Source organism: Symphodus melops (assembly GCF_947650265.1).
Source record: "Symphodus melops genome assembly, chromosome: 16".
Lineage (NCBI taxonomy): Eukaryota > Metazoa > Chordata > Actinopteri > Labriformes > Labridae > Symphodus > Symphodus melops.
The window spans coordinates 1,483,018-1,509,388 of NC_136706.1; the positions used below are offsets into that span (position 1 = coordinate 1,483,018).

Here is a 26,371-nt window from a genome sequence, read left to right on the forward strand (position 1 = left end):
CAAGAAATACACCACAGACACTGGCAGGTAATATGCAAGACAGGTAACTAACTCCCAAACTTCTTACAATATTATTTAAATTGTTCTAGGGATTTAAACACAACAATTTTGGACCGCAAGAAAAAAAAAGGTTTGGAAACTACTGATTTAAAATGAAAAAAATACATTTCTCGCTGAGTACAGGAATTTACGCGATGTACCTGAAGGCAACATTTTACCTAGCGACTGCCACTCCGTGTCTTTTTTTCCTTTTTTGACCCGCCACAGGGGGCGCTGTTTCCTCCACTGGAGAGAGAGAAGCTGCTGCACAGCGGAGTGGAGGTGGAGTCTGAAGGTGGGGAGGGAGAAGGAGAAGAAGAAGAAAGGGGAAAGGCAGATAACTACAGAAACAGGAGGGAGGAGGACGGCGGATGATTTACGCGTTAAAAGTTGCAGCGACGATAATTCTGAGAGTTGCGGCGAAGTTTGGAATAAAACAAGATGATAACGCCGTACTTCCTGGAGAGTTTCTGGGTAGGTGGTGCTTTTTTTTCACCCCTAATTGTTGTACTGCTGTGCTGCCTCTGTCATGTTCATGTCAGCCAGGAATCAAGTGTTATTACGGTCACACAAGAAGCCGGCTTGTTCGTTAGTTTGGAGGGAGGGGGGGGGGCTAACCGGTCAGCAGCCACCCGGACATCGTTACATTTCCTCGGCAAATATTATTTTGCCACTCCGGGGCTTTTGGGGGGGCCTCTGGAAACCCATCTAACATGAAATCTCAAAGGGACCCGCCCACTGCGTGCGCTAATTGGCCGTCTCGGACTTGCTTGGAATGTTTATGGCGAGTTCCTCGAATGCCATTGGACGCCGCGGCGCGTCAGTCACAAACCAGCCTGGACTCGTCATTTCTCTTCCGTCACAAAGTTTCAGTGAGAGGCCAGATGTTTAGTAAGTTAGAGAACAGCTTTAAAAAAAAAAAAAAAAAAACGCGAAATCGCCCTTTAAACTCTGTCGAAAAGTGTAATATTTACACAGTGCTTCTTCTTCTACTCTTTAAATAGATGTGTGTTTATATATGTGTGTTGGTCTGTTTGTCTTCTTGACGTGGCTCTGTTGTTGTTGCAGGTAGAAAAGTAAAAATCCCTGAGTGTCACATTCAAGTCAGCTTTCTTTGGAGACCTTTTATTAAAGCTTTAAACATTAAACACTCGAGCCTCAAAGACAAAAACACTCAGAGTAGACCTAAGATAAATACGTAAATAATAAATAAGCTTTTACACCTCTGCAGAGGTCTCTCTTTTTAAGTTTATTTTTATTTACCTGCACAAGTTATGTACATTTCTTTATATAGGTATAAGTCTATTTTTAATTGCACAGGTTTAATTTGTTTATTCTGACCGGGGGGGGGGGGCTTATATATCTTGTTTTGGGTTTATTATATACAGAATGGAGGGGGTTCTATCTGTTGTACCTAAACTTATTAAAAACACAGAGCTGCGTTTTACATGATCAGGTGCAAAGTGATGTAGTGCAAGATAAATGCAGAATAATGCAATATACACACTTCTATTTATGTCTAAATCAGGTTTACTTCTAAATAATGACAGATTCATTGAACTGAAAAACTGATGTATAGAGCCGGGCGACGTGACCTCAAATCAACATGACGATTAAATGAACGTTTGAGCTCGATTACGATGAATGAACGATTAGTTTTATTTATTTTTTGTCCTCGTTGTTCACTGACACGCCCTCTTCTGTAAATATGCTTTAAAGTATTAAAGCTGGGATATTTGTTCTGATGACAGGGTGAATATCTGAGGAACTATTTTGTGGTGATTAATTGAATATTTGGAATTGAAATTTTAAACATTGCTTGAAATTAAAAACGGCACATTTGAGATTTAAAGTAAAAAAAATGAACTTCTCTAAAACAGCAAAGAAAAAATCTTTCAAACACTTTTTTTCCTCAGTGTTTAAAATTTGACCTCTTGGTGTGTGGTGTCGTCATCCCCAAACACTAAGCGTGTCCAAACGACGGACGCTGTCATCATGTGACTCCGCCCTGAAAATAATAATCTAAATAATCATAATCAAAAGTTGATTTAGAGGTTGTGAATGTCGGTTTCGCCCTACTTAGTCCACTGGTTTGTGACGCATAATTATCACCACCAACAACAAGGAACAGTTCACCCAAATATGTGATCGATGCTTCGTAACGAGCCTTACTTCCTGAAGTCAGACAGGAAGTTCAGTGTCGATGTGCAAATAAAAAAAGGTGTCATATTTGAGCTGAACTAAATATGACTTGTTGTAAAGCGACACATCTGGAGGAAACATTTAGAGGATACGCTGCACCTTCAAAATAAGAGGCGGTTACAGTATGAGACTTCAAAATAAAAGTCTAGTCTGTTGCAAAAGTTTGTTTTTCTTTCTTCCTCACAATAAGATAAAAATAAATCATAACTGAGATTCTCGTCTGCTTTGAGTCCAAGACGAAGTGATACGTGTCAGGTGTTTTGATTTTTTTCATGTTTTTGATGGACAGAAGAATGCGGCCCGACTCCTCCGCGGTGTCGATTGCACAAATATGTTGGCGACGCTTCGCTACCGTTGAAGTTGCCAACTTTTTTTTTCTGTGTGTGCCATGCAGACGTCAGAGCTCGACCAATCAGGGATTTATGTGGCCAGTAAATATGAGAAGGATTCATCAGGTGAGATCGAGCTTTGATTTCTAGGCGCCGCTTTCTCTCGGCTGTTTGGTGCTTAAAAATACGTCCGAGGACGACGAGACTTCAGATCTTTGTGTCCTGAACTTTTTGATGACTCGACGAGTTTCAGTGTTTCTCAACCACGTTCTCTTGTTTCTGCTACAACGTGGGAAATCCAGCAACTTCCACACTCCGGCCTCTTCCGACCACGGCTCTAGTGATGGAGAAGTTAAGAAACACAGTGAGAGCTGTGAAGGAGACTCCATCATGAAGTGAACGGTAGAGAGAGAGAGAGAGAGAGAGAGGAGACACTCGTGATTCTTCAATCTGCCCTTTGTGCCCCTCAGAGAGCCACAAGAGACACCAGTGATGGCAAAGATCAGCTGTGTGTTTAGCATGCAGGACACACGCACACACACACACACACACACACACACACACACACACACACACACACACACACACACACACACACACACACACACACAGTCTTGGCATTAGCTGATGCATTCATTTCTCCTCGACTTGACTACCAATCATCACCTCATGCAGACACAGGTTATAATCTCTGTCTGTTATCAAACAGCGCTCTCGTGTCTTTGACGTGTCATTGTCGTGTCATCGTCGTCCTCGTCTGTAATCTCGTCTTGAATCTGTCCTGCACACGACACGCTCAGCTGAGTAAACACGTTCTGCAGGAGTGTTTTTACTTTCTGTCAAAGCTGCCGCTCTTCAGCGCATCCTGGCTGCAACATTTCCGCTCTCTGCTTTTACTTGCACATTTCAAATGTCCATTTCCCTTTTTTTTTTTTTTTCCCCCCCAGTGTTTGTTTGCATGTGATTGTGCACACGTTTGTGAGTTCACTGCAGCCTTTAAAGTCAAGTTGGAATCGGGATCATCAGAGTTTTTGTCCTGGACGGTGAATTTGAGACCGAAATAAAATGTTGGTCGCCAAAATGTAAAATATAAAAAAAAAAAAAGGAAGTGAGCTCGGCCTTCCTTCCTGCTCTTCAGTGATTTAAGCTGAGCACTCAAGTTCACTGTAAGGACATGAAAGGTCTGCACGAGAAAATATCCCATGCATCCATTCAGTTCTTGGGAGAACGACCTTGGATCTTTTCGCTCATCTGTCCCCGCAAAGTGCTCACACAGTCAGACAGTCGAGGGTCTCTGCTCTCCGTGCTGCGGACTGTCGGCACAGAGCGGACCAGGGTCCGGGCAGAACTCTGGTCTGGTTTGAAGGACTTATCTCCAGTCCTGGTAGTCGGCTCTGATGATCCACCTTCAGGCTGCACGTGTGTGAGGAGGAGGAGGAGGAAGAGGAGGAGGTGTCAAACATGGAGTCTGTTAGCCTCCAGCATGTCAGGGGGAAATATAGATGGCAGTGTGATGAGCAAACAGTGCTGATAGAGCCAACAGCCCCGGGATGCCATTCTACTCTCTTGTGTGTGTGTGTGTGTGTGTGTGTGTGTGTGTGTGTGTGTGTGTGTGTGTGTGTGTGTGTGTGTGTGTGTGTGTGTGTGTGTGTGTGTGTGTGTGTGTGTGTGTGTGTGTGTGTGTGTGTGTGTGTGTGTGTGTGTGTGTGTGTGTGTGTGTGTGTGTGTGTGTGTGTGTGTGTGTGTGTGTGTGTGTGTGTCTCTCTCTTACTCACTGAATGATGGAGGCAAAATGTAGAGCAAGAAAAGAAGAAGAGGACTTGTTGGGGGAAGCCTTCAGATCCAGACGTTTTCTCTGGGTCTGTTCGATGAACATTTTTGGTTTGAAGGCCTGAAACTTCAGAGCGTGGGTTATATTTTATTTTATTATATTTTATTATATTATATTATATTTTAACAGTTAAAAGGAATCCAGGTGAGAGGTTAAAAGTGGCTGTGAGAGTCGGAGACATTTCTATTATTCTTCTCGGTTGAGTCAAACGTTGACTTGAAGTTTACAGGTTGGATGACCTGTTCTGTGATGTCACACCGTTCACTGACGGACACGTTTAATGTTTGTACTGCAAACAAAGGCCGACCTCTCTCTGTGTGTGTGTGCGTGCGTGCGTGTGTGCGTGCGCGCCCCGGTCGGGCAGACGCTCTGATGTCATCATGCTGCCGTCTTGCTCGCTGTGCGCTCCGGGCTGTGTGCACAGTTCACAGTGCGTCTGTGTCAGCAGGGAGACTCGTGTGTTTAAATGACCTGAGATTCCTGAAAGCAGAGCGTGCAGAGCAGACGCCGCTCGCCGCCGCCACCGCGACTCGCCCTTTAAACACAGAAAGGAGTGGAGTCAGTACGTAACTCTGCTGCTGGTGCAAATCCTATCCTGAAGACTTCCTCCAGCATGCTAACGCTGCACGCTCCCCGTGACGCTGCACGCTGCACGCTGCACCTTCATGTGATGATGATGATGCATCACGGCTGCACAGACTGTGAAGATGTCGTGTTTTATTCGCTCTCACGCTGCTGAGAAGCATTTCCTGCGTCTCTGTCAGCAGGTTGAGCTCTGGTCTGTTCGCTGCTTGTAAAATAAAATACTGTGCAAACATGATTAATGTTTAACCTCTGATATAACATACAAATGAACCTCAGCTAGACGTAGAAGGAAATGACCCCTAGTGACCCCTGAGGTCGGCGTTTAGTTTGACACCTTCTTAACGACGTCTGTATTATAGTCTATTGCTCATGCACACGCCGACTCTTCGCTTGCGATGTCCGGCGTGCCGCCGTCTTTTTCCTCGACCGGATTCAAAAAGCGTCAAAAAAATCTCAGGAGCGACCGAGTCTGACGCTGCGATCACACTTTGACCTTTTTACATCTCACGTTCCTGAACACTTCCTGCTCGTGGTCACGCCGGCTCCCCTCGACTTCCTGCAGAAAAATTCGACCCGAGGACAGTCGGGTAAAGTTCCACGTACAGCGGCAGGTGCGTTGGCGGTAGGAGCATGCACGCCATCACAGCGTTTGTTTTCAAAGGAGGACAGTGGAAGGAAGCCGAGATCACACGGCGATGAGTCTGAATCTGTGACACGGCGAGTAAAGTTGGGATGTTTTGACAGACAGGTGTTCTTCTTCTGTTGTTTGAACAAGCGGGCGGTGTAATTCTCTCTCTCTCTCTCTCTCTCTCTCTCTCTCTCTCTCTCTCTCTCTCTCTCTCTCTCTCTCTCTCTCTCTCTCTCTCTCTCTCTCTCTCTCTCTCTCTCTCTCTCTCTCTCTCTCTCTCTCTGTGTGTGATGGGTTTCATTACCACCCGTCAGCGAGCGAACGCTGGACTCCGTGCACGCAGGATATTAATATGTTGCTGAAAGAAACGACTGAATTCCTCGTCTGTCGGGCAGATGTTAACGTTGGAGCTCTTCCCTTCAGAACGATGGAATTGATTGATTAACAACCTTTAAGTTTGTGTTTGTGTCGATTCTACAAGCCGGAGTTTGTTTCCATCCGGGGAGGAGACAAATCTCTCTGGAGACAATTAATTTTCTGCATCACAAAAAATAAACAATAAACAGGAAGTTTTAAATTCTTGTGCAACTCGATATCTATCCATAAAATATCCAGATATGAGTTTTGATCCTTTATCGGCCAGGCGTGTTATGAACGCCACCACAGGTCAGAGATATCTGCACCCCCACGCCATGTAAGGATCACTTCATGCTATGTTGTGATGTTTGCTTGTGATGGTTTGCACTTCTTCCAACAAAAGCCTGAGAGCAAATTGAACCGTGCTCGCTGTGCTCGCCGTGCTCCGTCCGTCTTAAAGCAAACGGTGCTGAGCTCCCGTGCAGCCCGGACGAGGCAGACGCACCAACAGAGACTGAATATTGATCTCGCTCTCTTCCTGTCAATGAACCGTTTTCTGGAAGCTCCCTCTGCAGAAAGCGACGCCATGATTGACAGGTCTGCGCTGACCTCTCGGCGTGCAGCGGAGCGTCTCTCGCTGCATGCAGAAACAGAACTTCCTCGACGTGTGGTTAGAATATCAAACAGCCGACGCCGGGCCTCTTCATCGATGAGCGTCCAGACGAGGGCTGCTTCCCACGCACACCGGCCCAGAGTTGCAATAATTACTGTTTAATTTGTACGTTTTAAGAAGCCAGTCGTTCATACTGTGATCGTTTTTAAAATAAATCTGAGTATTGTAGAAGAAGTCAGAAACGCCCGAGCTGGTTCCTGTGTTTGTTTGTATTTTTTCTTTGTATTCGTCGATATCACATTCCACATGAGCGCTCTGGTTCGACCCTCTTCCTGTCGCTGTTCTGCTTTGTGTGGGTTTTTTTTTTTTTTTTTTTACTCACTTCCCTGTTTTGTCAGCCGATTGGCCAAGCGTCTGTCCCGCTTCGTGTCTCAGGCCAGTGTTACGTAAGCTGCTTCACCTTGTTGTTGCATGTGACGCTGTTTGCTTCAGACCGGTTCACGGATTAAGTTTTGATCGATGGTGATCTCCAGATCCAGGCAAAAAAAAAAAAAAAAAAAGAAGGCGGCGCAGCCTAGAGGAGGATGTTTGCTGTGTAAATATCGAGCTATTTGAGCGTGGCTCTGGGTTTCATTTTGTCCCAAACATCCCGACCTTTCATCTCTGTCAGAGCTCATCGTGTTGTCTCACCCGCCGTTCAACAAACTGCTGACTGTGGAGCGCTCCAGGAAATATCTGCAGCCGGCTGTGGCTGAGGTGAAGCAAAGTTTGCCCCGCTCTGTTTGGAGGAAAGGGGGCAAAAGAAGAGGAAGGATTGAAACTTATTTTATTTTTTATTATTTTATTTAAATTGATTTTGTTTATTTTATTTAAACTTATATTTATAATTTTATTTAAACTTTTATTTATTATTATTTTATTTAAATATATTTTGTTTATTTTATTTAAACTTATATTTATATTTATAATTTTATTTAAATTTATTTTATTTATAATTTTATTTAAACTTATATTTATATTTATAATTTTATTTAAATTTATTTTATTTATAATTTTATTTAAACTTATTTTATTTAAATTTATTTTATTTAAATTTATTTTATTTAAACTTATTTATTCCTTTTGTAAGTGCTATTTGTTTTACTTTATTAATATTATTTATATTATCTTTTCTCTGTATTAGAGGGGTTTTTTTGCTGTCTTTCTGAGTTGTAAGTATGCGTGCGTGTGTGTATTTTGAAGTGTTCCAAAATCTTATAAAATGGCAATAAAATCTTTATTGAAAGACAATGTTGCCCCGCTCATTCAGTCAAGAGTGAGGCTGACCTTCAGTCAGAGCCAATAAAAAAACCCCAGAAGAAGCAGCAGCAGTGTTTCAGTCCCAGCTGATGTGTTTGTCATGATGTGTGCGTGTCCCTCCCTCCCTGAACAAAGAGACTGAAGCAGGAAGTGACGGGATTCTGTTTCTCTTCTTCCAAATCACAGGAGAAAGTTGAGCTGCTGTTTGTGCTTCTTCTGCTTCGGCAGTAAATGTGGTTGGCGTTAAAGCGAAGAAGTTAAAAACGACGGCATGCAGCATGACGAGAAAATAAATAAAAATGCTTAAAAATTCAAAGTATTCCAGGGAAATGTGTTTGAAACAGGAAGCAGCAACAACTTTTCAAATTAAAGCTTTTAAACTGAAATGACTGAATTTTGATCAAGCAGACGGAGCTGTTTCCATCTCTTCTGAACGTCGTCGTCGTCGTCATGGAGACGATTTGTGGACACTTCTTCGGCCCCCCGTGTCCACCTAGCTGTCTCCATGACAACAGCCTGTCGACAACATCACGTTTTACTGCATGTTTTAGATTTGAGATAGCAGACACGGAGCGAAGAGGATGCGGGTACAAGATAATCTAATACTGGACGGGGGATGTCTTACATTTGGTGAAGCGCCTGTTTAAAAAAAAAAAAAAAAAAAGACCCTGGGCGTTTTCCTGCTGCGAACGCTCTCGACTCATCGATACAGACGGCGGCGCTCGGTGAACACGGGGACTGACGGAAAGTCATCAAAGCGAGTTTCTTGATCGGCGCCATCAGTCCGATATTTAAATAACTTCCATATCAGACCTCATACTTTCTCCCATCTCTGTTTGATTTATTGTGATGTCATCAGCTGTCATGTGATCGATCTGATCCCAGCATCATCTTCTCATTGGTCGTCGTTCTTATTAATAATTCAGAGGGATGTTAGGTGCAAGAGGACACTGTTTTCTGGTTGCATGGTTACACACACACACACACACACACACACACACACACTCACTCACTCCAGTGTGACGCCCGTCGAGCCCCGTCTTCCTCCTTTAACAACCTCCGTTACTGTCAGTGAGACATGGCGAAGATGAGCATGGTGGAGCCGAGGCTGCTGCTGCACACACACCTGGACGCTCTGCACGCAGTCCGAGCTCAGCTTGTAGAGAGAGCCTTCACGGTGACGTCACGAGAGAGAGAGAGAGAGTTCTGTGGTTAGTTCACTCACCGCTTGTTTTCGATGACTGATCTCTTCTTCTTCTTCTTTTGTGTCTCTGACTTGCAGGGTGAAAAAAACAATGGCTTCGACGTCCTCTACCACAACATGAAGCACGGCCAAATATCGTCCAAGGAGCTGACGGACTTCATCAGAGAAAGGTGAGACGTCCTCGAGACAGGAAGTCACTCAAACCAAAACAGCCGGTTAATTTTCAAAATAAAACACGCAGGATCTGATGTCACCGTTCAGAACGTGACAGTAGCTACTAACTCATGTGAGAAGCAGAAAACCTTCACGCTTCTTCGACTCACAAAGCGAAGAGGATTTGTTATTGTTTTTATTATTTTTGTAAAGATTCATTTTTGTCTTTTTGTGCCTTTAGTGGAGGGATGGGAAAATGAACAGAGACGGAAACCAGGGAGAGGATTTTGTTTTGTAGAGCAGAAGTTAAGTGTTTGAGTTTTTTTGGCTGAGTGTTTCACAGAGCGTCTCCTCTCCTTGAGCGTCTACAGCCGTCAAAACCGCCTCGACTCTGATTCCTCTTCACTCCGTGAAGACGAGCGTCAGGAGGAGGAGGCGGCGGCGGCGGCGGCGGTGGCTTCTGTGTGTTTATAACACGCCACATGATGGATGCTCTGCCGCTGGAATCCAACCGTGGATTCCGACGTTGAGGAATGCTCTCGGACTGTTTGATATAAAAGCTCAGTGTGCACGATCGATGTGGCTGCTGATCTACAAAGACGATGAGGAGGTTTTTCTTCACCTCATTATTACGGTGCATTCAAGGACAACTTTGTTCCTGCACACATTTAGACAACTGAAGTTTTCCTTTAAGCCCACCTGTACCTGTTCAGGTCATTGTTTAAACCCTGGAGGCGGGCTGTAATAAATCAGCTTTGAGCACATATTAACACTATTCGCAGTCTGTGGGAATGTAGTTGTTTAATCTGTACCGAGGAGTGAATGAATGACTCGTAGAGGACAACAGAAACTCAGCGGGAGCCGGGTTTATTTAGCTTCTCTCTGTTTGTTGTTTTATTCTAATCACAGCGTCGCAGCGAGGAGCGGGGTCTCTTCAGTTCAGTTTCCCCTTCTTCTGAAAAGCTGCACCGTGGCGCCCTCTGGTGGACAAAGACGATCCCTGCAGGGTGTCACAAACCTCGTCGGTGCTTTCTGCAGCCAAGCAAGATAAAACATAAACATCATCAGCTGCGTTATTCTCACTTCTTCTTTTGCTTCCTCAGACTCTGAAGACGAGACCTGAGGAGGATTAAAAACAGCCTTAACTTCCTGTTGATGAACTACAAACACACAAAGATGATTTCTGCTGCAAGTTGGGGAAATACTCCTGAGCAGCGTTTATTTTAAAGACAATTTTTAAAAAAAGCACATTATGAAAATTAAGAATCACACACAGGAGCTGAACTATGAAAAAAAGAGACTAATAAACATTGATGTAAAGCAGATTGATGTCAGAACTAACAGACTCGAAGAAAACAAAACAAATCGATAAGACAAATTCCATAAGAATTAAAAGCTGACTTCAAAATAAAAGCCTTAACTGTTTTGTTTGCAGGAAACTCAAAGAAAAAAGACCATCTGCACCAATATAATATATAAAAATAGAAGTGATCAAAGGTGATCAGATAGAAACGTGTGAAATAATAAAACCTCCAACTCTTAAAGTCCATGTTGGAAAGAGGTGTGCGTGCGTGAACGGGAGGTCAAAAGGTCGCCTGACCACAATAAAAAAAAAAACCAAACAAGTTTTAGATGAATAAATCAGCGTCACACCTTTTTAAACTTTTACTTTCACTTCTTTTATTGTTCTATTTCGAGTCAGACGTGACTCCTGGCACTCTGACGGTCTTCACAGGAGTGTAAAAATAAAATGGCTCTATTCTGGGCCCAGACAGAGACGAGAGGAGAAGAGGGAGTGTGATGCATTTAGAGCCCGTCCTCCGTGTTGTGTTTTGCGTACTTGTGTGTGTGTGTGTGTGTGTGTGTACCTGTGTGTGTTTGTCCCGTTTCCCCCTGGCTGACCTTCTTCCTGTGAAGTAACTGCAGGAAGAGAGCGAGTGAGTGAGCGAGGCTGGCTAAATGAAACATGCATCATTTAGGACTTCACGATAACGCCGCCTCAGAGTTTGAAGTGTCTTTTTTACTCCCGTCTCTTCGCTGCGGGTGAAAAAGTGAAATCAAACTCTGGACGTTACACTGACTTTATTGGGTGTGTCAGACGCAGTACGTGATCACGCTGCCATTAAACAAGCGATCTGTGTTGTTGTTTTTCTTCGCTCTCTCTCAGGAGTACTATCGAAGAAGCCTACGCCAGGTCGATGACCAAACTCGCCAAATCAGCGGGCAACTTCTCCCAGCTCGGGTGAGTCGTGAGCAGCCGTTCAGACGTTGATTTCGATGTCGTCGCTGCCGTGTCGGTATGTGTAAAGCGTTTGCGTTTTCAATGGCAGCACTTTCGCTCCGGTGTGGGATGTGTTCAAGAGCTCGACGGAGAAGCTGGCCAGCTGTCACATGGAGCTGGTGAGGAAACTGCAGGAGCTTATCAAGGAGGTTCAGAAGTATGTGGAGGAGCAGGCCAAAGCACACAAGAAGGTAAGGACATGGGGGGGGGGGGGTAAATTAAAAAAAAGAAAAGAAAATGAGGGGAGAATTCCTGAAATTAAAAAGGATAAGCTCTCTCATCGGCTGCACAAAATTTCCCAAAACCAAAACACAACAATCCTCTTAAGATGAAAGTTACTAACTGTGAGTGTTTTATTAAAAATCAGCTCCAGCTCTCAGCTTGTTGTTAGGTTGACTCAAACAGACTCCAGCGCCCCCTGCAGGAACAGACAGGGAACGTCACTCAGGCTTCTTCTGTTCAGTCTATCAACCAGCTATGGACGCTTTTTTAGCGAAAGCCTTCATCAGCGTGTTTGAAGATTTATTTTTGGGACTTTTTGTGCCTTTATTTAAAAGACAGGACAGCAGAGTCAGGGACGACAGGTCGGATTCAAACCCGGGTCGCCTGCCTGCTCTCACTTCAACCCTCTGTGTACACGGAGCACGCACACTAACAGGCTCGGCTCTACAGTCAGACGAGACTCCAAACAGAAATCCTGAAAAGGAGCAGATTTGAGTCTAAAAGGACGTAGCGTGCGGCGCTGGTTTGAGTCTCACCCTGCTCCTCTACGTCTCTCCTCCCTGCTGAGACGAACCATCAGCTCACATCTTCACGCATGACGCCACACAACACAAACTGGAAAAAGGGAGCTCGGAATTAGTGGAGCTGTGTTTGTGCTTTTAGCATGACAAAAAGGCTGTCACACTTTCTCCTCCACTTTTTTTTTTTTTTTTTTCTTCTTCAGTCTCTCTGGGTTTTTTTCCGTGATTCTCGGCTAACGTGGATACACGGTGAACTTAAGCAGCGTGAGTAACACAAAGTAAACACTGTGTGTGTGGAGCAGGAGCTCATCAGTGTTGTTGTTGTTTTTCCTGCTGCTTCGTGTTCACAAAACATCAGAACAAATTATATATTATTGAAATGAACACAAAAAGTCTCCAAACGACAGGTCACAGTCTCTAAAGACAGGAGTGGAGTTCAGGACGAAGCAGGCTGAGACATACACGACCGTACGACAGCAACACTTGCACTTATTATTGTCGGCTGAGTCACTGTGTGAAACGTTTGTGCGTCACCAGACAAAAGAGGAAGTGGCGTCCACGCTGGAGGCCGTGCAGAACATCCAGACCACCTCTCAGGCCCTGCAGAAATCCAAGGAGATCTACAACGCCAAAACCGTGGAGCAGGAGCGCCTCCGCAAAGAGGGGGCCACCCAGAGAGATGTGGACAAGGTGGGAGGTCACATGTGCACGCACACACACACACACACACACACACGCACGCACATAATCATGGTATGGTAATAAGGCGTGATGAAGTGTCTTTAACCTCACAAGCTTCAGATGTTTCCTCGCTGATTTTTTTTTTCTCTCTCGGTCTTTGAAGAACAGAGGGGCCATTGTGCAAAGCTTAAACTCGCCATCGCCGTTTGTGCGTCTGTTTGTGTTTTGCAGGCCGGCGTGAAAGCCAAAAAAGCCACAGAGACCTACAAGTCGTACGTGGAGAAATACGCCGCGGCCAAGTCGGAGTTTGAACAGAAGATGGCAGAGACCGCGCAGGTACGTAACGGTTGGATGTCCTCAAAAAGTCCCTGTTTACTGTCTCTGTGGCATGAGACGTTTGTCTTGTGTAATCCAACAGGCCCTGTGTGTGTGTGTGTGTGTGTGTGTGTGTGTGTGTGTGTGTGTGTGTGTGTTTCATGTTAAGTGCCCTGTATCATCTCCAGATTGTGTTTTTTCCTCTGTAACGGAATCGCTGTGGAAATCCTTGATTGAATCCATCTGAAGGTCTGATTAGATAAACTCCAAATTAAAATCAGATCGACAGATTTCGCCCTCCGTGTCCTCCCTCCATCCCTCCACCACAGCACCAGAACTGGTTCCAGTTAGACTTCTAAGCCCCCCTTCCTCCGCCCCCCCCCCCCCCCCCCCCGGTCCCTCAGTCTACGGCTCATCTCAGACGCAGCACATGTGGACGTGAGCTGTGACATCACCCGGGCACCGGCATGTGTGTTCTCTTTGTCCGAACGTATGCTAGCTGTTATCTCGGTGGGATGACACGAGTCTCTGCAGCGCGGACGCAGGACGGACTTTGTGGTTAAAAGACTTCCTCTCCTTCCTCTCCTTCCTCTCCTTCCTCTCCTTCCTCCTCTTCCTCCTCACATTATTTATACGTTTGTCCTCGAGTTACCTCAAAGAGTCTACGACCAATCAGAAGGCCCGGGGTTGAATCCGACCCGTGGCTCCTCTCCTGCATGTCTTGCGGTGTTTCTCTCCCTGATTTCCAACTCGATCCAACTTTTCTATCTCTGCTATAAAAGTAGAAAAACTCCAAAACAAATCTCAAAGTTAGGGATGTAACGATACGAGAGAATCGGGAGGTGATCGGAGCTTCTCTTTGTGATTTTTTTTTTTTTTTTTTTTTTGTGAAGTTCTCCATCTTCTTGTAATATCTGCACACCGTTTTTGTCTCATCTGTTAGCGTCTCACCTCTTTTCCTTTTTCTAGTCTTCGAACCGTGACACCTTTTTGAATCGATTTTTTTAACCGCCTCACTCCCCTTCTCAAAGTCGCACGGCGGTCCACGCCTCCTTATGTTCTCCATACGTCTCTCTACAAACTCAAAGAAGAACCTCCAACTCAGAATCAAACAAAGTATTCAACGACTTGTGGGAGGAGCTTTTAGATTTCAGCCTGATTCAAACATTCACTCCTCTTCGTTTTGTACGAGGAGTCGCCCCCTGCTGGCCGTCACACAGAATGCAGGTTTAACTCTCCGTGCTGTATCTCCCTTTTTATCTGCAGTCTTTGATTGATGTACGTTCTTTTTACTCATTTGAGTTTTCATGTGTGAGACTGACTCCATGATGTTATTTCTCTGGTTGTGTGTGTGTGTGTGTGTGTGTGTGTTGCAGAAATTCCAAGACATTGAAGAAAATCACATCCTGCACATGAAGGAGATCATCCAGTCGTACTCGCAGTCTGTTGAAGAAACACACTCTCAAATCGGAGAGGTGAGTGTGTGTGTACACACACACACACACACACACACACACACACACACACACACACACACACACACACACACACGTAACATTCCTTTGGGTGGAGTAGGTGTCTTGTTGACCTGAGGGCTGTGCTCATTGGGTTCACTGTGTGTCATATCCATTAGCGTTGTCTTTGATCTCGCTAATCGTTTAACTGAGAACCAGGAAATGGTTCCTTCAGCCTTTAATGCCGAGCAATTAAAAACTGATCAAAACTTCCCCGCCCCCCCCCCTCCCAGCCGATCTGAAACACCTCCACGAGTCCAAACACTCGCTAAATCCTGCGTCTGATATCTAAAAGTTCTGCACGGCCTCGTTTGTTTCTGCAAGAGCGGGTTTACGTCTGAGGTAATGGCATCAAACGTGATTAATTTAAGAGCTTTCAAACATCATTTACATGGATCTGCGTTCAACGCTGAGCACAGGTTTCTTTTTCCATTTATTTGTTCAACAATCACACTTACATTAGCGCCACACAGAGTGGGCTGCAATCTGCTGCTCTGCCCCCCCCCCCCCTCTGCCTGGGGGAGTGAAGCTGCAGTTCTCCTAATGTCCACAGAGGGCGACCAAGCCTCACAAATGCTTCCTCGTGTCCAGCCTGCAGCCCCGCGCGGCACGGTGGGGAGAACACAGAGCGACGGGCGAGTGCGGGTTTCATAGCTCCTGCTTCTGAAGGATGGAGCTGCTGCCTCAACGACCATCTGAGACGCACACTTCTTTTTTTTTTCTTCTTTTTTTCAAACTGGTTTACGAGGGATCTCATCACATCAGGGTGAGGCGGAGAGAGAGAGAGAGGGGGGGGGGGAGCAGGGCGAGGGAGGCCGAGGCCGGTTTTTGACTCTGCTGCAGCATTGCGCTGAGTCACGGAGCTTTAAGGCCTCCACGCTGTCAGGCAGTCACACAAACACGATGCTACATTTGCATATACTTGCATTTAGAAAAGAAGTTGTCGTGAGTGCTGAATGAGTTAGATATGCACACACACACACACACACACACACACACTGCACACACACATGTTGGGTTGCTGTGAGTCATTTTATTGATGTTTCTGCTCTGAGCAAAGACGAGTTTTAAGTTCAGCTACAAACTCTTCTGGAATCACGTCCGGCTGATATTTACACGTCACCTTCATGTTTCTCTGTAACGTGCTGTGGGCTTCATATAAACGTCACACAGGTTCAAAACACACACACACACACACACACACACACACACACACACACACACACACACACACACACACACACACTCACTCCGAGCACGCCATGACGCCGTTCGCTGCCTCTCTCGTTAATGATCGAGAGGCAGGACTGAACACAGCGAGCCGGACAGGAAGTCACACACACAGCGTCCGGTCAATTTCAAAATAAAACACAATATAGGACTCAGGTTTTTTTTTGTTTTTTTAAAAATTGATTAGTAAAGTTTTTTTAATTGAATTGAAAGGGTTGTATTTTTTAGTCAACACAAATCATCATCAGAAAGACGTCCTTATTTTTGCATGATCTTGTAGTTCTTCTCTGATGTGTCTGCACACCTCGAGATGCACCGAGACACCATGGCAACAGAATTAGAAATCTTAAGCTCCTAATATTTAAGAGAAGATTTTAGTGAAATGCTGAAAGTTTGAAGGTAAACTCGTGCAGAGAGTGAAGAGAGAGAGACGACTCGCATCTGACGTCAGCAGAAAAAACTGCAGCTCATCAAAGACTGTGACTCGAAGTGGAGTTCCTTTTTTTCGTCACGGCGAGGCAGAGACGCTTTGTTCACGGCAAAAAGAGGGACCGCAGGTGTCACCGAAAAAAAAAAAAAAAAAAAAGACGTCAGCCTGGCAGGTATTTACAGACAGCGGCGATCAGCTCAGTGGGGATGAAGGGTAAGAGGGTTAGAATGAGAAGATGAGCGGGGATAGAGGAAGGAAAAGACCTTAAATAGGTGTATTAGGTTCAGACAGCAGAGGAGGAGGAGAGGGCTTTAGACTCACAGAAGGGCAGGTGTGTCATAGCTCGCGTGCTGTGTTTGTTTTTGTAAGTGAGCATTTGTGTGTGTGTGTGTGTGAGGGAGAGAGAGAGGATCCCTTGAAGGCAGATGCATGTTTCGAGCATGTGGTCGAGTGTGTGTGTGTGTGTGTGTGTGTGAGAGAGAGAGAGAGGGGTTGATGACCTCCGTCGTGGCAGCAGCACCTGACAGATCGCGTGTGCTGCACTGAGCATACTTCCTCACCACGGCAACCCCCCCCACCCCCCAACATCCTCTCCTGCCAGGGCACAGAAGGCTAATGCACTCCACCTCTCCATGGGGGCCCGGGGGGCAGAAACATACGTGTGTGTGTGTGTGTGTTGGTTTGAAAGTGGAGCCACTCTGCGCTAACAGTATCACGCACATCTAAATGGTTGTGGCGAGATGGCAGTCAGCCGCTGTTCTTCATCCACATAACTCTACATGGCTTTCACTTTCCCCCTCGGTGAACACACAAGCACACGGGCACATCCAAAACAAACAAGCAAACAAACACTATCCCCCTTCCTCCGATACTGCCCAAAGGGCCTCTGCAGAGCACAGCGCCAACAACGCTGATACGAGCTGACACCAGAGGAAGACGCTTAAGTACAGTACGTCTCCACGGGCCAATCATGAAGATAAACCTTATAAATACCAGACAACAGCGAAGCAGCAGAGTCACACCTAACGCTCCACACGTGACGCTAAGCCTTTGGCTTTTTGGTTTTTCTTCATTCTTTGACACGACCGTCAACGTTTCAGGAAGCTCTAAAATCATCCTGCTGAACTTTAACCCGGCCCGACGCAGGAAGAGCTTCCTTCACACGTGGTCATCGATTTTTGGATGTTGACAAAGTTACCGTCAGTGTCGAACGCAGAAAGCTTGAAAGACAAAAAGGAAGGACAGGAGTACTTCCTGGATTCAGTTGGTTTGAAGAACCAATGGGAGAAGGTCTTTTGTAAATAGATAAACGTATAAAAGATTTTTATTTATTTATTTTTTTTAAATGAATGTTTTCGGGCTTGTCGAGTCGTCGTTGGAGGGACAGGACAGGACAGAGTAGGGAGGGACATGCAGGGGAGGAGCCACAGGTCCGGTTTGAACCTGGATCCGCCCGCCTGGAGGACCTAAGCATCCACACACGGGGCACGGCACGCCACCAGTGCTCATCCTGTACCGTTATCGTTTAGTAGTTAAGGTGGATGTGAATATTTGTAGTTTCTTTACGTTTTGCAAACACGGAAATGAACACACATCTATCTATCTATCCATCTATCCATCTATCCATCTATCCATCCATCCATCCATCCATCCATCCATCTATGTTTTTTTTTGGCTTTAATTTCTGAATCATGACAGAAGAAATATTTGAGAACCACGGCAACTGGAAGGTCGAGGGTTCAATTCCCAGCTCCTGCAGCCACCTGTGGTCACTTTCCACAGCAGCCTCCACTCGCATGTTAAACCGATGAAAAAGAAGGTCAACATCTCCTCTTTAATCTGACCTTTATTGGGAGTAAGTGAAGTGGACCACATTAAACGACCTAATAAACTGTTATGTCCCTGATTGATCGCAGTGACTGTTAGTGTACAAAGAATTGATCGTCTGTTACCTCCGTGCATTTTTAACCACCACAACAAATCAATCCCAAATCCTGGCGGCCGATGTGGATCGTGGAGTAAATTTCTGCTGCGGGAAGTTCGTCGATTTCACGTTGCTTTTTTTATTTTTTATTTCTCAGGTCCACACTGAGTTTGTGAGGAACATCGAGAACACCTCCGTGGAGAGCTTAATTCAGAAACTGGCCGAGAGCAAAGGAACGGGGAAGGAGAGGCCAGGTGAGTCACCTTGATGCTGTTCATATCTCAGTTTTCTGTGTGTGTGTGTGTGTGTGTGTTTGTGTGTGTGTGTGTGTGTGTGTGTGTGTAAACACGTCAACAGTCATGGAGAAGGAGCCTTCAGCCTGGTGCTGCCTTGTGAGGGAGGGTGAGGGGTATGTAGAGAGGGGCAATTAGACGTTAAAGAGGGCCATCAGAGTCAATCATAGTAATCTGTAGTAAAGGTACGCAGGCTCGGCATTCCACTGAGCATGTGACACGCGGGGGGGGGGGGGGGGGGACTAAGCAGCTAGAACCAACCTTTTCAGGAGGTCAGGGCTCAACAATGACTCTTGTGTAAACTTGGCCATGCCACAATAATCAAGGGAATACTCCTCAGAGTCCTTTGGCTCTGACCCCGCCCCTCATCTCCATTTTTTTTTTTTTTTTTACACACACACACACACACACACACACACACACACACACACACACACACACACTCTAACAGCTCGGCCCAGTTAGAAGCTCTGATGGTTTTTAGATCGCCCAGTAGATTCTTTTACCTGTGAAAAGACGCCCAGCCTTCAGCTGTTCTCACATCTCACATCCATCACAGCCAGAAATCAGATCCAAAATGGTGGACGAGTCCAAAGTTATGATGACAGCGTTGAAGTCAGGTTTAAGTCAGACTCAAGTAAGGTTCAAGTCAGGCTCAAGTCAAACTTAAGTCAGACTTAAGTCAGACTCAAGTCAGGCTCAAGTCAAGCTCAAGTCAGACTCAAGTCAGACTCAAGTCAGGCTCAAGTCAGACTTAAGTCAGACTCAAGTCAAACTTAAGTCAGACTTAAGTAAGGTTCAAGTCAGGCTCAAGTCAAGCTTCAGTCAGACTTAAGTCAGGTTCATGTCAGTCTCAAGTCAGGCTCAAATCTGGGTGTTAATCCATCTGTGCGTTCACACTCGCAGCTCCCCCTGAATATGTTGCAGATTTTTTTTCTTCTTTTTTTTGAATGTGTGAAAACACCACTACATATCAATAACCACAGCGCTCCCTGTACTTGTACTGGATTACGTCAGGTCAGTTCCCCCTCCGCTGTGTTTGTGTGTACACAAACGGCGACCCCAGTGTGCAGACGCTGCGTCCGGGGAGTGGTGGCCTTCATTTGTTTGGACAGCAGAATTAATTGAGGCTAAAAAAACGGTCAGAAAATTCCTCCCGTATCAAGCTGTTCATTAGGGATCGCTCGGCAGCCTCGGCCCTGTCAGGAAAAATCAGCCGTCCTGTCCTCTGATTAAATGGCTGAAAAGATGGCCGGTCCCGGTGCCTTCGCAGAGAGAGAGAGAGGGAGAGGTTGAATAAACTTTCTATTGCGGAAACAATCCCAAAGTGACACGCTGCGAGGCAGGGGGGTTCGGAGTGTTCAACGATATCCAGCTGAGCTGTCAACTGGCGGTGGGCCAGACACGCAAACCCCCCCCCCCTCCACCCACCTCCTCCTTCCTCCCTCTACTACTCCCACTCCCAGTGCCATGTGAAGCATATGCAATTTAAAAAACCATCCTCCAGTCATGCGTGACTGCATGCTTCCCTCACAGAGAGGAGAGAGAGAGAAAAGAAACATCTTCCCCTGTATAAACAAAGTCGTCTGTCTGTTTGGGAGAGGTTTAAACAGTTCCTAATGTCTGCCCACATTTAGGTAATATTCATCTGTCTGGTGTTTGGACTTTTTCTGCATAAATATTGTCAGATGCAATCGCAGGATGCCGGCGGCGAAGAGTTCCTGCTCTGCCTGAGCCTTACGTAGATCCTTTAGCGTTTTGTAAAACATCCCAGAGCTTGAATAAAGAACAGGACTTGTCATTTTCCAGTAACCAACCCCCCCCACAGCCCCCCCCTCCATCCTCCCTCTGTTTGCTTGTGTTTTAAAAATGAAGCATTTTCTATATTAGTGCAAAAATATTTTTTTTTAAAAATCAGTATCTCACCTGTTTCATGTCAGCACACTGACCTCCCTCACTTCCTCCCTGGCGTCCTGGAACGAGCATGCCAATTTAGTTTTGATTGGCACGAAACCCCCCCCCCCCACACACACACACACACACACACACACACACACACACATTGTGACACTCATTCGTGCCGTCGCTTGTGTACTCGCCGGCGGTGAAGAGGCCCTGATATTGCACAGTAGAGTAGATCGGTCATTGGTGTACTTTATCCACTTCACTTGGCGTGATGCATGCCTCTCGTGACTCGCCGCTTCCCTGCGCTTTTCACTCAGCAATCGCACACGCCGAACAATGCGTCAATTCTGCTCGCGACCGGCCTCCTCTGGGGAGAGGCCGCCGCTACTGTATACGTTTTCAGTTAAAATATCATTAGCTTTGTTGTTTTCAGGTCAAGGCATGTTAGCAGATCAGAAATATTGCCAGAGGCTGCTGCCCCGTCTCCCTCTCTTCCTCTTCTCTCCCTCCTGCTCGTCCTGCAAGCTGTCAGGCTTTCTAGTTATCTGTTTCTGAGCTGCTTCGATACCAAACACACGCTACATATGTTCTAGGTTGTGCATTTCAGGAAAAGGAAAAAGTCCAAACATTTCAAATTTGAGCTTTTCATGGTGTTTTTTTTTTCTTCGATTTAGCAGGATTCAAGAAACATATGTGCATCTTTAGAGATTCCTCCGAACACGATTTTAAGAAAGGAGAGAAAAACATGAGCAGCTGTACCTTACACGTTCCTGCTATAGGACTTCTCTCGTTCATCATCGGGCGCTGAAGAGACGCACACGAATAGATTTCACAGGTTGGAGATTTGCTCTCGTTTCTAAGGCGGGGCGTCGATGAGCGGGGAACCACGTCTGTTTCGTCCCTGACTAAAGAAAGACAAAACAGTGAGCAAATATTTCAGGAGACATGATGAGACGATGCAGCAGGTAATACAGCATGCACTCGGAGGCTGATTGGAAGTTGCAAAAAGGTGATTTTACAGCACAAATAAACATGTTCACATGGTACAAAAAAAACCAAAGTAAGTCATTTTATCACGTCAGGAAGAAAACATTGAATAATGAGCTGGAACATCTTCTACCATCATTTTATTATTGGGTTACTGCCTTGTCCAAAAACTTAATTTGGTTAACCAGGAAGTTCAACATTAAACACTGATGGATGAAAAACTCCTTTTTTTTATTTATTTACTTATTTTTTATGAATCGAGCTCAAAACATGAACGATATTATTTGACTTATTTGTTGCTGAGGATCCCCGTTTGTTTTTGTTTTGTTTGTTTATTTTGGTTCTTTATTGCCTATACGTCTTATTTGTGTTTTAACATCTTCAAAAAATAAAAAAAATAAAGAAATATCTGCAATAAAATCCGCCGATCCCGATCGTCACTGCTCTCGTCAGTCTGATGAATCAGTCGGCCTCTGGTTGAAGTATTGAGGCCGTGACGTCTCGTGAGTTTCTGGCTGCATCAGCGCTCAGTGAGCGTAAACACTTAAAATGTTTCACTTTAATCGTTACACTTATGCAACAGTTAGTTGTCATCGTGTAGCCGAGTTGTCTCTGACGCAGAATGATAACACCTCGCAGACACCAACAGCCCCGACCTCCCTGATCCCTCTGATCGACACGCACCCTCATTGCATGTCTTGCCTTTAGTGTGTGTGTGTGTGTGTGTGTGTGTGTGTTGCTGCTCCGGAGGCACGTTGGATGCGTGACAGTCCCGAGACGTGCAGGAGGGAGGAGCCTCCGCGATGGATGTGTATAATTGATGAGCATTAAATGAAGCGTAAACGTTGTTGTTTTTCTCTGACTGACGTATCCGCATCACCAAAAGCAAAGTTATTTTTCTTTTCGTGGATATTAAAAGCTGGTCGCGCTCCGACTGATGTTTCAGCAGTGGGTTGGATCCGCTGTGACAACTTGTTAGTTCAATCTATTAATCAAGGCTGCCGCGATTATGCGAGTGGCTTTGAGTGTTCGTGCAGGCTTCATGACGTGTGTTTGTTTTATGTATGCTCTGTTTTTTTTTGTTTTTTCTGGCGTGCAACAGAAAGAGGGGAGAGGGCATGTCTTAAGCCCGCAGAGCAGATTTGTCCATGTGGCTTTAAACACTTCACTGCATGTAATCTTGCCCGTGTTTGTCTTATTGTAATAGGGTTAGAGCGGTTTGCGTGTCCCGTGTGGGGAGGTTTAGCTTCAGCTCGGGTTTTAGTCGCCATACCTGCTGTTAGCCCGGGATCCCCGACGCCTCCCGCGTCCATCAGGTGTCCCGTTTGTGCGTCTCTGCCACTCTGCAGGGAAGAGGCGCTTTGTGTTCCCAGGAGGGAGCGCCGCAATCTCTGCGAGGACCACCAGACACACAGTTGACTCGGCTATTGACCCTGTCTGCCCTGTGGGAGCAGACCCTGCCCTAACACACACACACACACACACACACACACACACACACTCTGCATGGCACGCCAGACTGCATGTTGTGTGTGTGTGTGTGAATATTGCGTGATGTACATTCACAGCTCTCACAGCAGTGGGTCAGTGACCCTTTCCATGCCAAATGAACCTAAATGAATTTTTTTTTGTCTCATTAGGGCCCATTGAGTTTGAGGAGTGCAACGCCGCCATCGCCACTGAAGGTGAGATCTGCGAGCGGCGTGTCTCCCAGTCACACGGCGTTCAATGTTCAAACTCACGTGTGAAGTGTAGATCCTAAGTTGGGGGAAAAATAGAGCCAAAAGATTTTAAATCTTGACATCTGCAGCCTGAGCCCTTCCAGAGAGGGGGCGTGGTCAGACACAGCTCATTTGCATATTTAAAGCTACAGGCACAGAAACAGCCTGTTCTGAGCAGGGCTGAAATAGAGGGGTTTATAGACATGATCAAATACAGGATCAGAGTGGATCAACACACTTCTTTTGGGGACTTCAGAGACTTATTTACACTGGTTGATTTTAATTTTATTTTTTAAATAAAGGTGCTAAACCCAGAAGAAGAAAACCATTTGGCATCCCAGGTCGCAGGAAAGACAAGGACACGGACTCGACGTGAGTGTCCATCTCTGATCTTTAGCATGAATCGCTTTGTTTTCCTGTCATTCATCATGTGACTCTTTGTCTTCCAGGGAGTCGACAGAAGTTGAAGCTGCTGTGAGTATCACCCTCCGGTTGTTCTGGGTCATGTGACTCTCTCAGCGTCTCCGTTCCCCCGTGTTTGTTCATTCATTCATTTCTCATTGTTGACGCTCGTAGAACACCGCCAACGGTGCTCCGCCCGGATACTACGGCTCCATCGACATCCAGAACGCTGTGAGTGAGCCAGCGCACGCACACACACACACACACACACACACACGCACACACACACATACAAACCATCCATACATGCACACACACAATACAAACCATACATGCACACACACACACAATACAAACCATACATGCACACACACACACACACACACACACACACACAATACACACCATACATGCACACACACACATACAATACAAACCATACATGCACACACACGCACACGCACACATACACACACACAATACAAACCATACATGCACACATACACACACACAATACAAACCATACATGCACACACACACACACACACACACACACACACAATACACACCATACATGCACACACACACACAATACAAACCATACATGCACACACACACAATACAAACCGTACATGCACACACACACACACACACACACACACAATACAAACCATACATGCACACACACACAATACAAACCATACATGCACACACACACACACACACACACACAATACAAACCATCCGCACACCCATGCCCCCTCACACACTATACAAACCACCTGTGTGTGCGCACAGACACACACACAGGTGTTTATTTATTTTAAGAAATAAAAGACAGTAAATATGGGTAAATATTTAATAGATGCATTTCATCAGTATAAGTTGTTTACATGTTGAATAATTTGATACGATATGTTAAACTTCTCTGGTCCAAACAAATCCAGAGCATCAGGAGCAGAATCTCCATCCTGTCTGATCACAGAGCGAGGTCACTGATTGGACCGTTGAGAACATCTGGATTAAGAAACACAGATGAACCTTTTCTGCTTGGCGTTCTTATGAACAGAAACTTTAAACGTCCTCCCTGCTCTGTTTGTTTTGCAGAACGTCCCGCAGGTGGATGCAGAGGGCTTCTGCATCAGACCGGAGCTCAATGAGAACGATATCCTTTTTTTTTTTTTTTTCATCCTCTTGTTATTCTCTCTCTGTTCTTCCGGTAGCTTCCTTAGCTTTGTTTGTTTTTTTTTGTTTTTTCTCGCGCTCACATGCCAAAGAGAATTCCTTTTATTCGTCCAGCGACTCGGAGGACGAAGACGAGCCGAGGAAGTTCCACGTAGAGATCAAACCCGTGCAGCCCAACAACGGCACGCATCAAAACCGAGCCACCATCGACGAGCTGAAAGCCTCCATCGGAAACATCATCCTGTCGCCGTCGACCTCGGTAAGGCTTCACGCCCTGATCCCCCATGAAGCAACCTGTTGCTGCTGCAGAAGTGTGATCTGCACGTGCAACACTAGAGGGCAACAGCAGAATGTCAAAACTGTGTTTATGTACACTCAGAGGATTAGGTGTGATGTCTAGTTTACACGCGTTTCACTCAAAACATCAAGAGCTCAGAAACAGTTACCAAATAAGGTATCTGATGTCTTTTGGCCTTTTCTGCAGACTCACACACACACACACACACACACACATACACACACACACACACACACACACACACACACACACGTTCATTCAGCCTCTCACCACCACTCAATCTCTGAATCACTGTCCTCCGTGAAAAACAGCCGCCGACATTAAAATTTAAAGGCCCACCACAGCTTGTGTGCAAACATCCACCTTGTCAGAGTGTGTCTGTGTGTGTGTGTGTCTGTGTGTGTGTGTGTGTGTGTGTCTCTATGTGTGTGTGAGTGTTGCAGCAGAGGGCACGCTCAGTGTCGCCGAGGGGGTCTAGTGAGTTCCACCCGCCGCTCTCACCGGCTGCAGTGTCACGGCATCCTCCCTCTCCCTCTCTCTCTCTCTCTCTCTCTGTCTCTCTCTCTCTCTCTCTCTCTCTCTCTCTCTCTCTCTCTCTCTCTCTCTCTCTCTCTCGTTTGCTTTCACTCTTCTGGTTTTATTCGAGCTCGGACTTTTCTTTTCTTTTTGTTTATTTATAGAAACTTTATGATCAGAGTCGATAATTAAGAGAAGTGACACATTTTCAGGGCTCTCCTTTTTGTTTTTTTCTTCTCTTGTCCACATAAAAGGAAACTCAAGCACATCAATAAGTGCAACTTTCACTGCGTTATATTTACTGCATGTTCTCCTTTAAACGTTTTCTGTCGAGACTCGAGCCCACAAACACTTTCTCGTCCTTCAAGTGTCAGAACAAAAACAAACAAACAAACAAACAAAGTTATTTTTGCATTAAAGTAAAAACTGAGATCCGAGGTGGAGACGACGAAGGTTTCATCATCTGCTGCGAATTATTCTCTCCGTGCTCATTTCTCCTCCTGTTCGGTTCCCCCTCTCTGCGGTGTTCCTTTTATTGAAGCAGCGTACTTGTGTGTGTGTGTGTGTGTGTGCGTGTGTGTGTGTGTGTGTGTGTGGCCGGCAAGAGTCGTAATTGAACCCATTTGCCGCTTAGCGCCTGTGGGACTAAACCCTGGCCTCACAGCGCTGTGCTGCTTAAACACTTTTTCAGTGTCCTTTCCTCCTC

At 45.6% G+C, this 26,371-nt stretch overlaps 1 protein-coding gene across 7 annotated transcripts in view; it reads left to right on the forward strand.

Annotated features, from left to right (window-relative positions):
* The first annotated feature begins 274 nt into the window (after window positions 1-274).
* The window catches only part of fcho2 (FCH and mu domain containing endocytic adaptor 2), a 38,625-nt gene continuing 12,528 nt past the window's right edge, over window positions 275-26,371 (forward strand). For 2 of the 7 annotated variants that reach the window (XM_079364466.1, XM_079364467.1), the window contains exons 1-14: window positions 276-513; window positions 9,166-9,257; window positions 11,408-11,482; window positions 11,571-11,712; window positions 12,802-12,954; window positions 13,177-13,281; window positions 14,637-14,735; window positions 18,516-18,612; window positions 23,184-23,228; window positions 23,567-23,636; window positions 23,714-23,738; window positions 23,841-23,897; window positions 24,774-24,831; window positions 24,935-25,110. In XM_079364466.1, the coding sequence (XP_079220592.1) occupies window positions 481-513; window positions 9,166-9,257; window positions 11,408-11,482; window positions 11,571-11,712; window positions 12,802-12,954; window positions 13,177-13,281; window positions 14,637-14,735; window positions 18,516-18,612; window positions 23,184-23,228; window positions 23,567-23,636; window positions 23,714-23,738; window positions 23,841-23,897; window positions 24,774-24,831; window positions 24,935-25,110 (1,227 nt within the window). In that variant the 5' untranslated portion in view covers window positions 276-480. Of the gene's footprint in view, window positions 514-9,165; window positions 9,258-11,407; window positions 11,483-11,570; window positions 11,713-12,801; window positions 12,955-13,176; window positions 13,282-14,636; window positions 14,736-18,515; window positions 18,613-23,183; window positions 23,229-23,566; window positions 23,637-23,713; window positions 23,739-23,840; window positions 23,898-24,773; window positions 24,832-24,934; window positions 25,111-26,371 lie in introns of all 7 variants that reach the window. The other 5 variants (XM_079364465.1, XM_079364468.1, XM_079364469.1 and 2 more) reach the window with 5 other exon arrangements.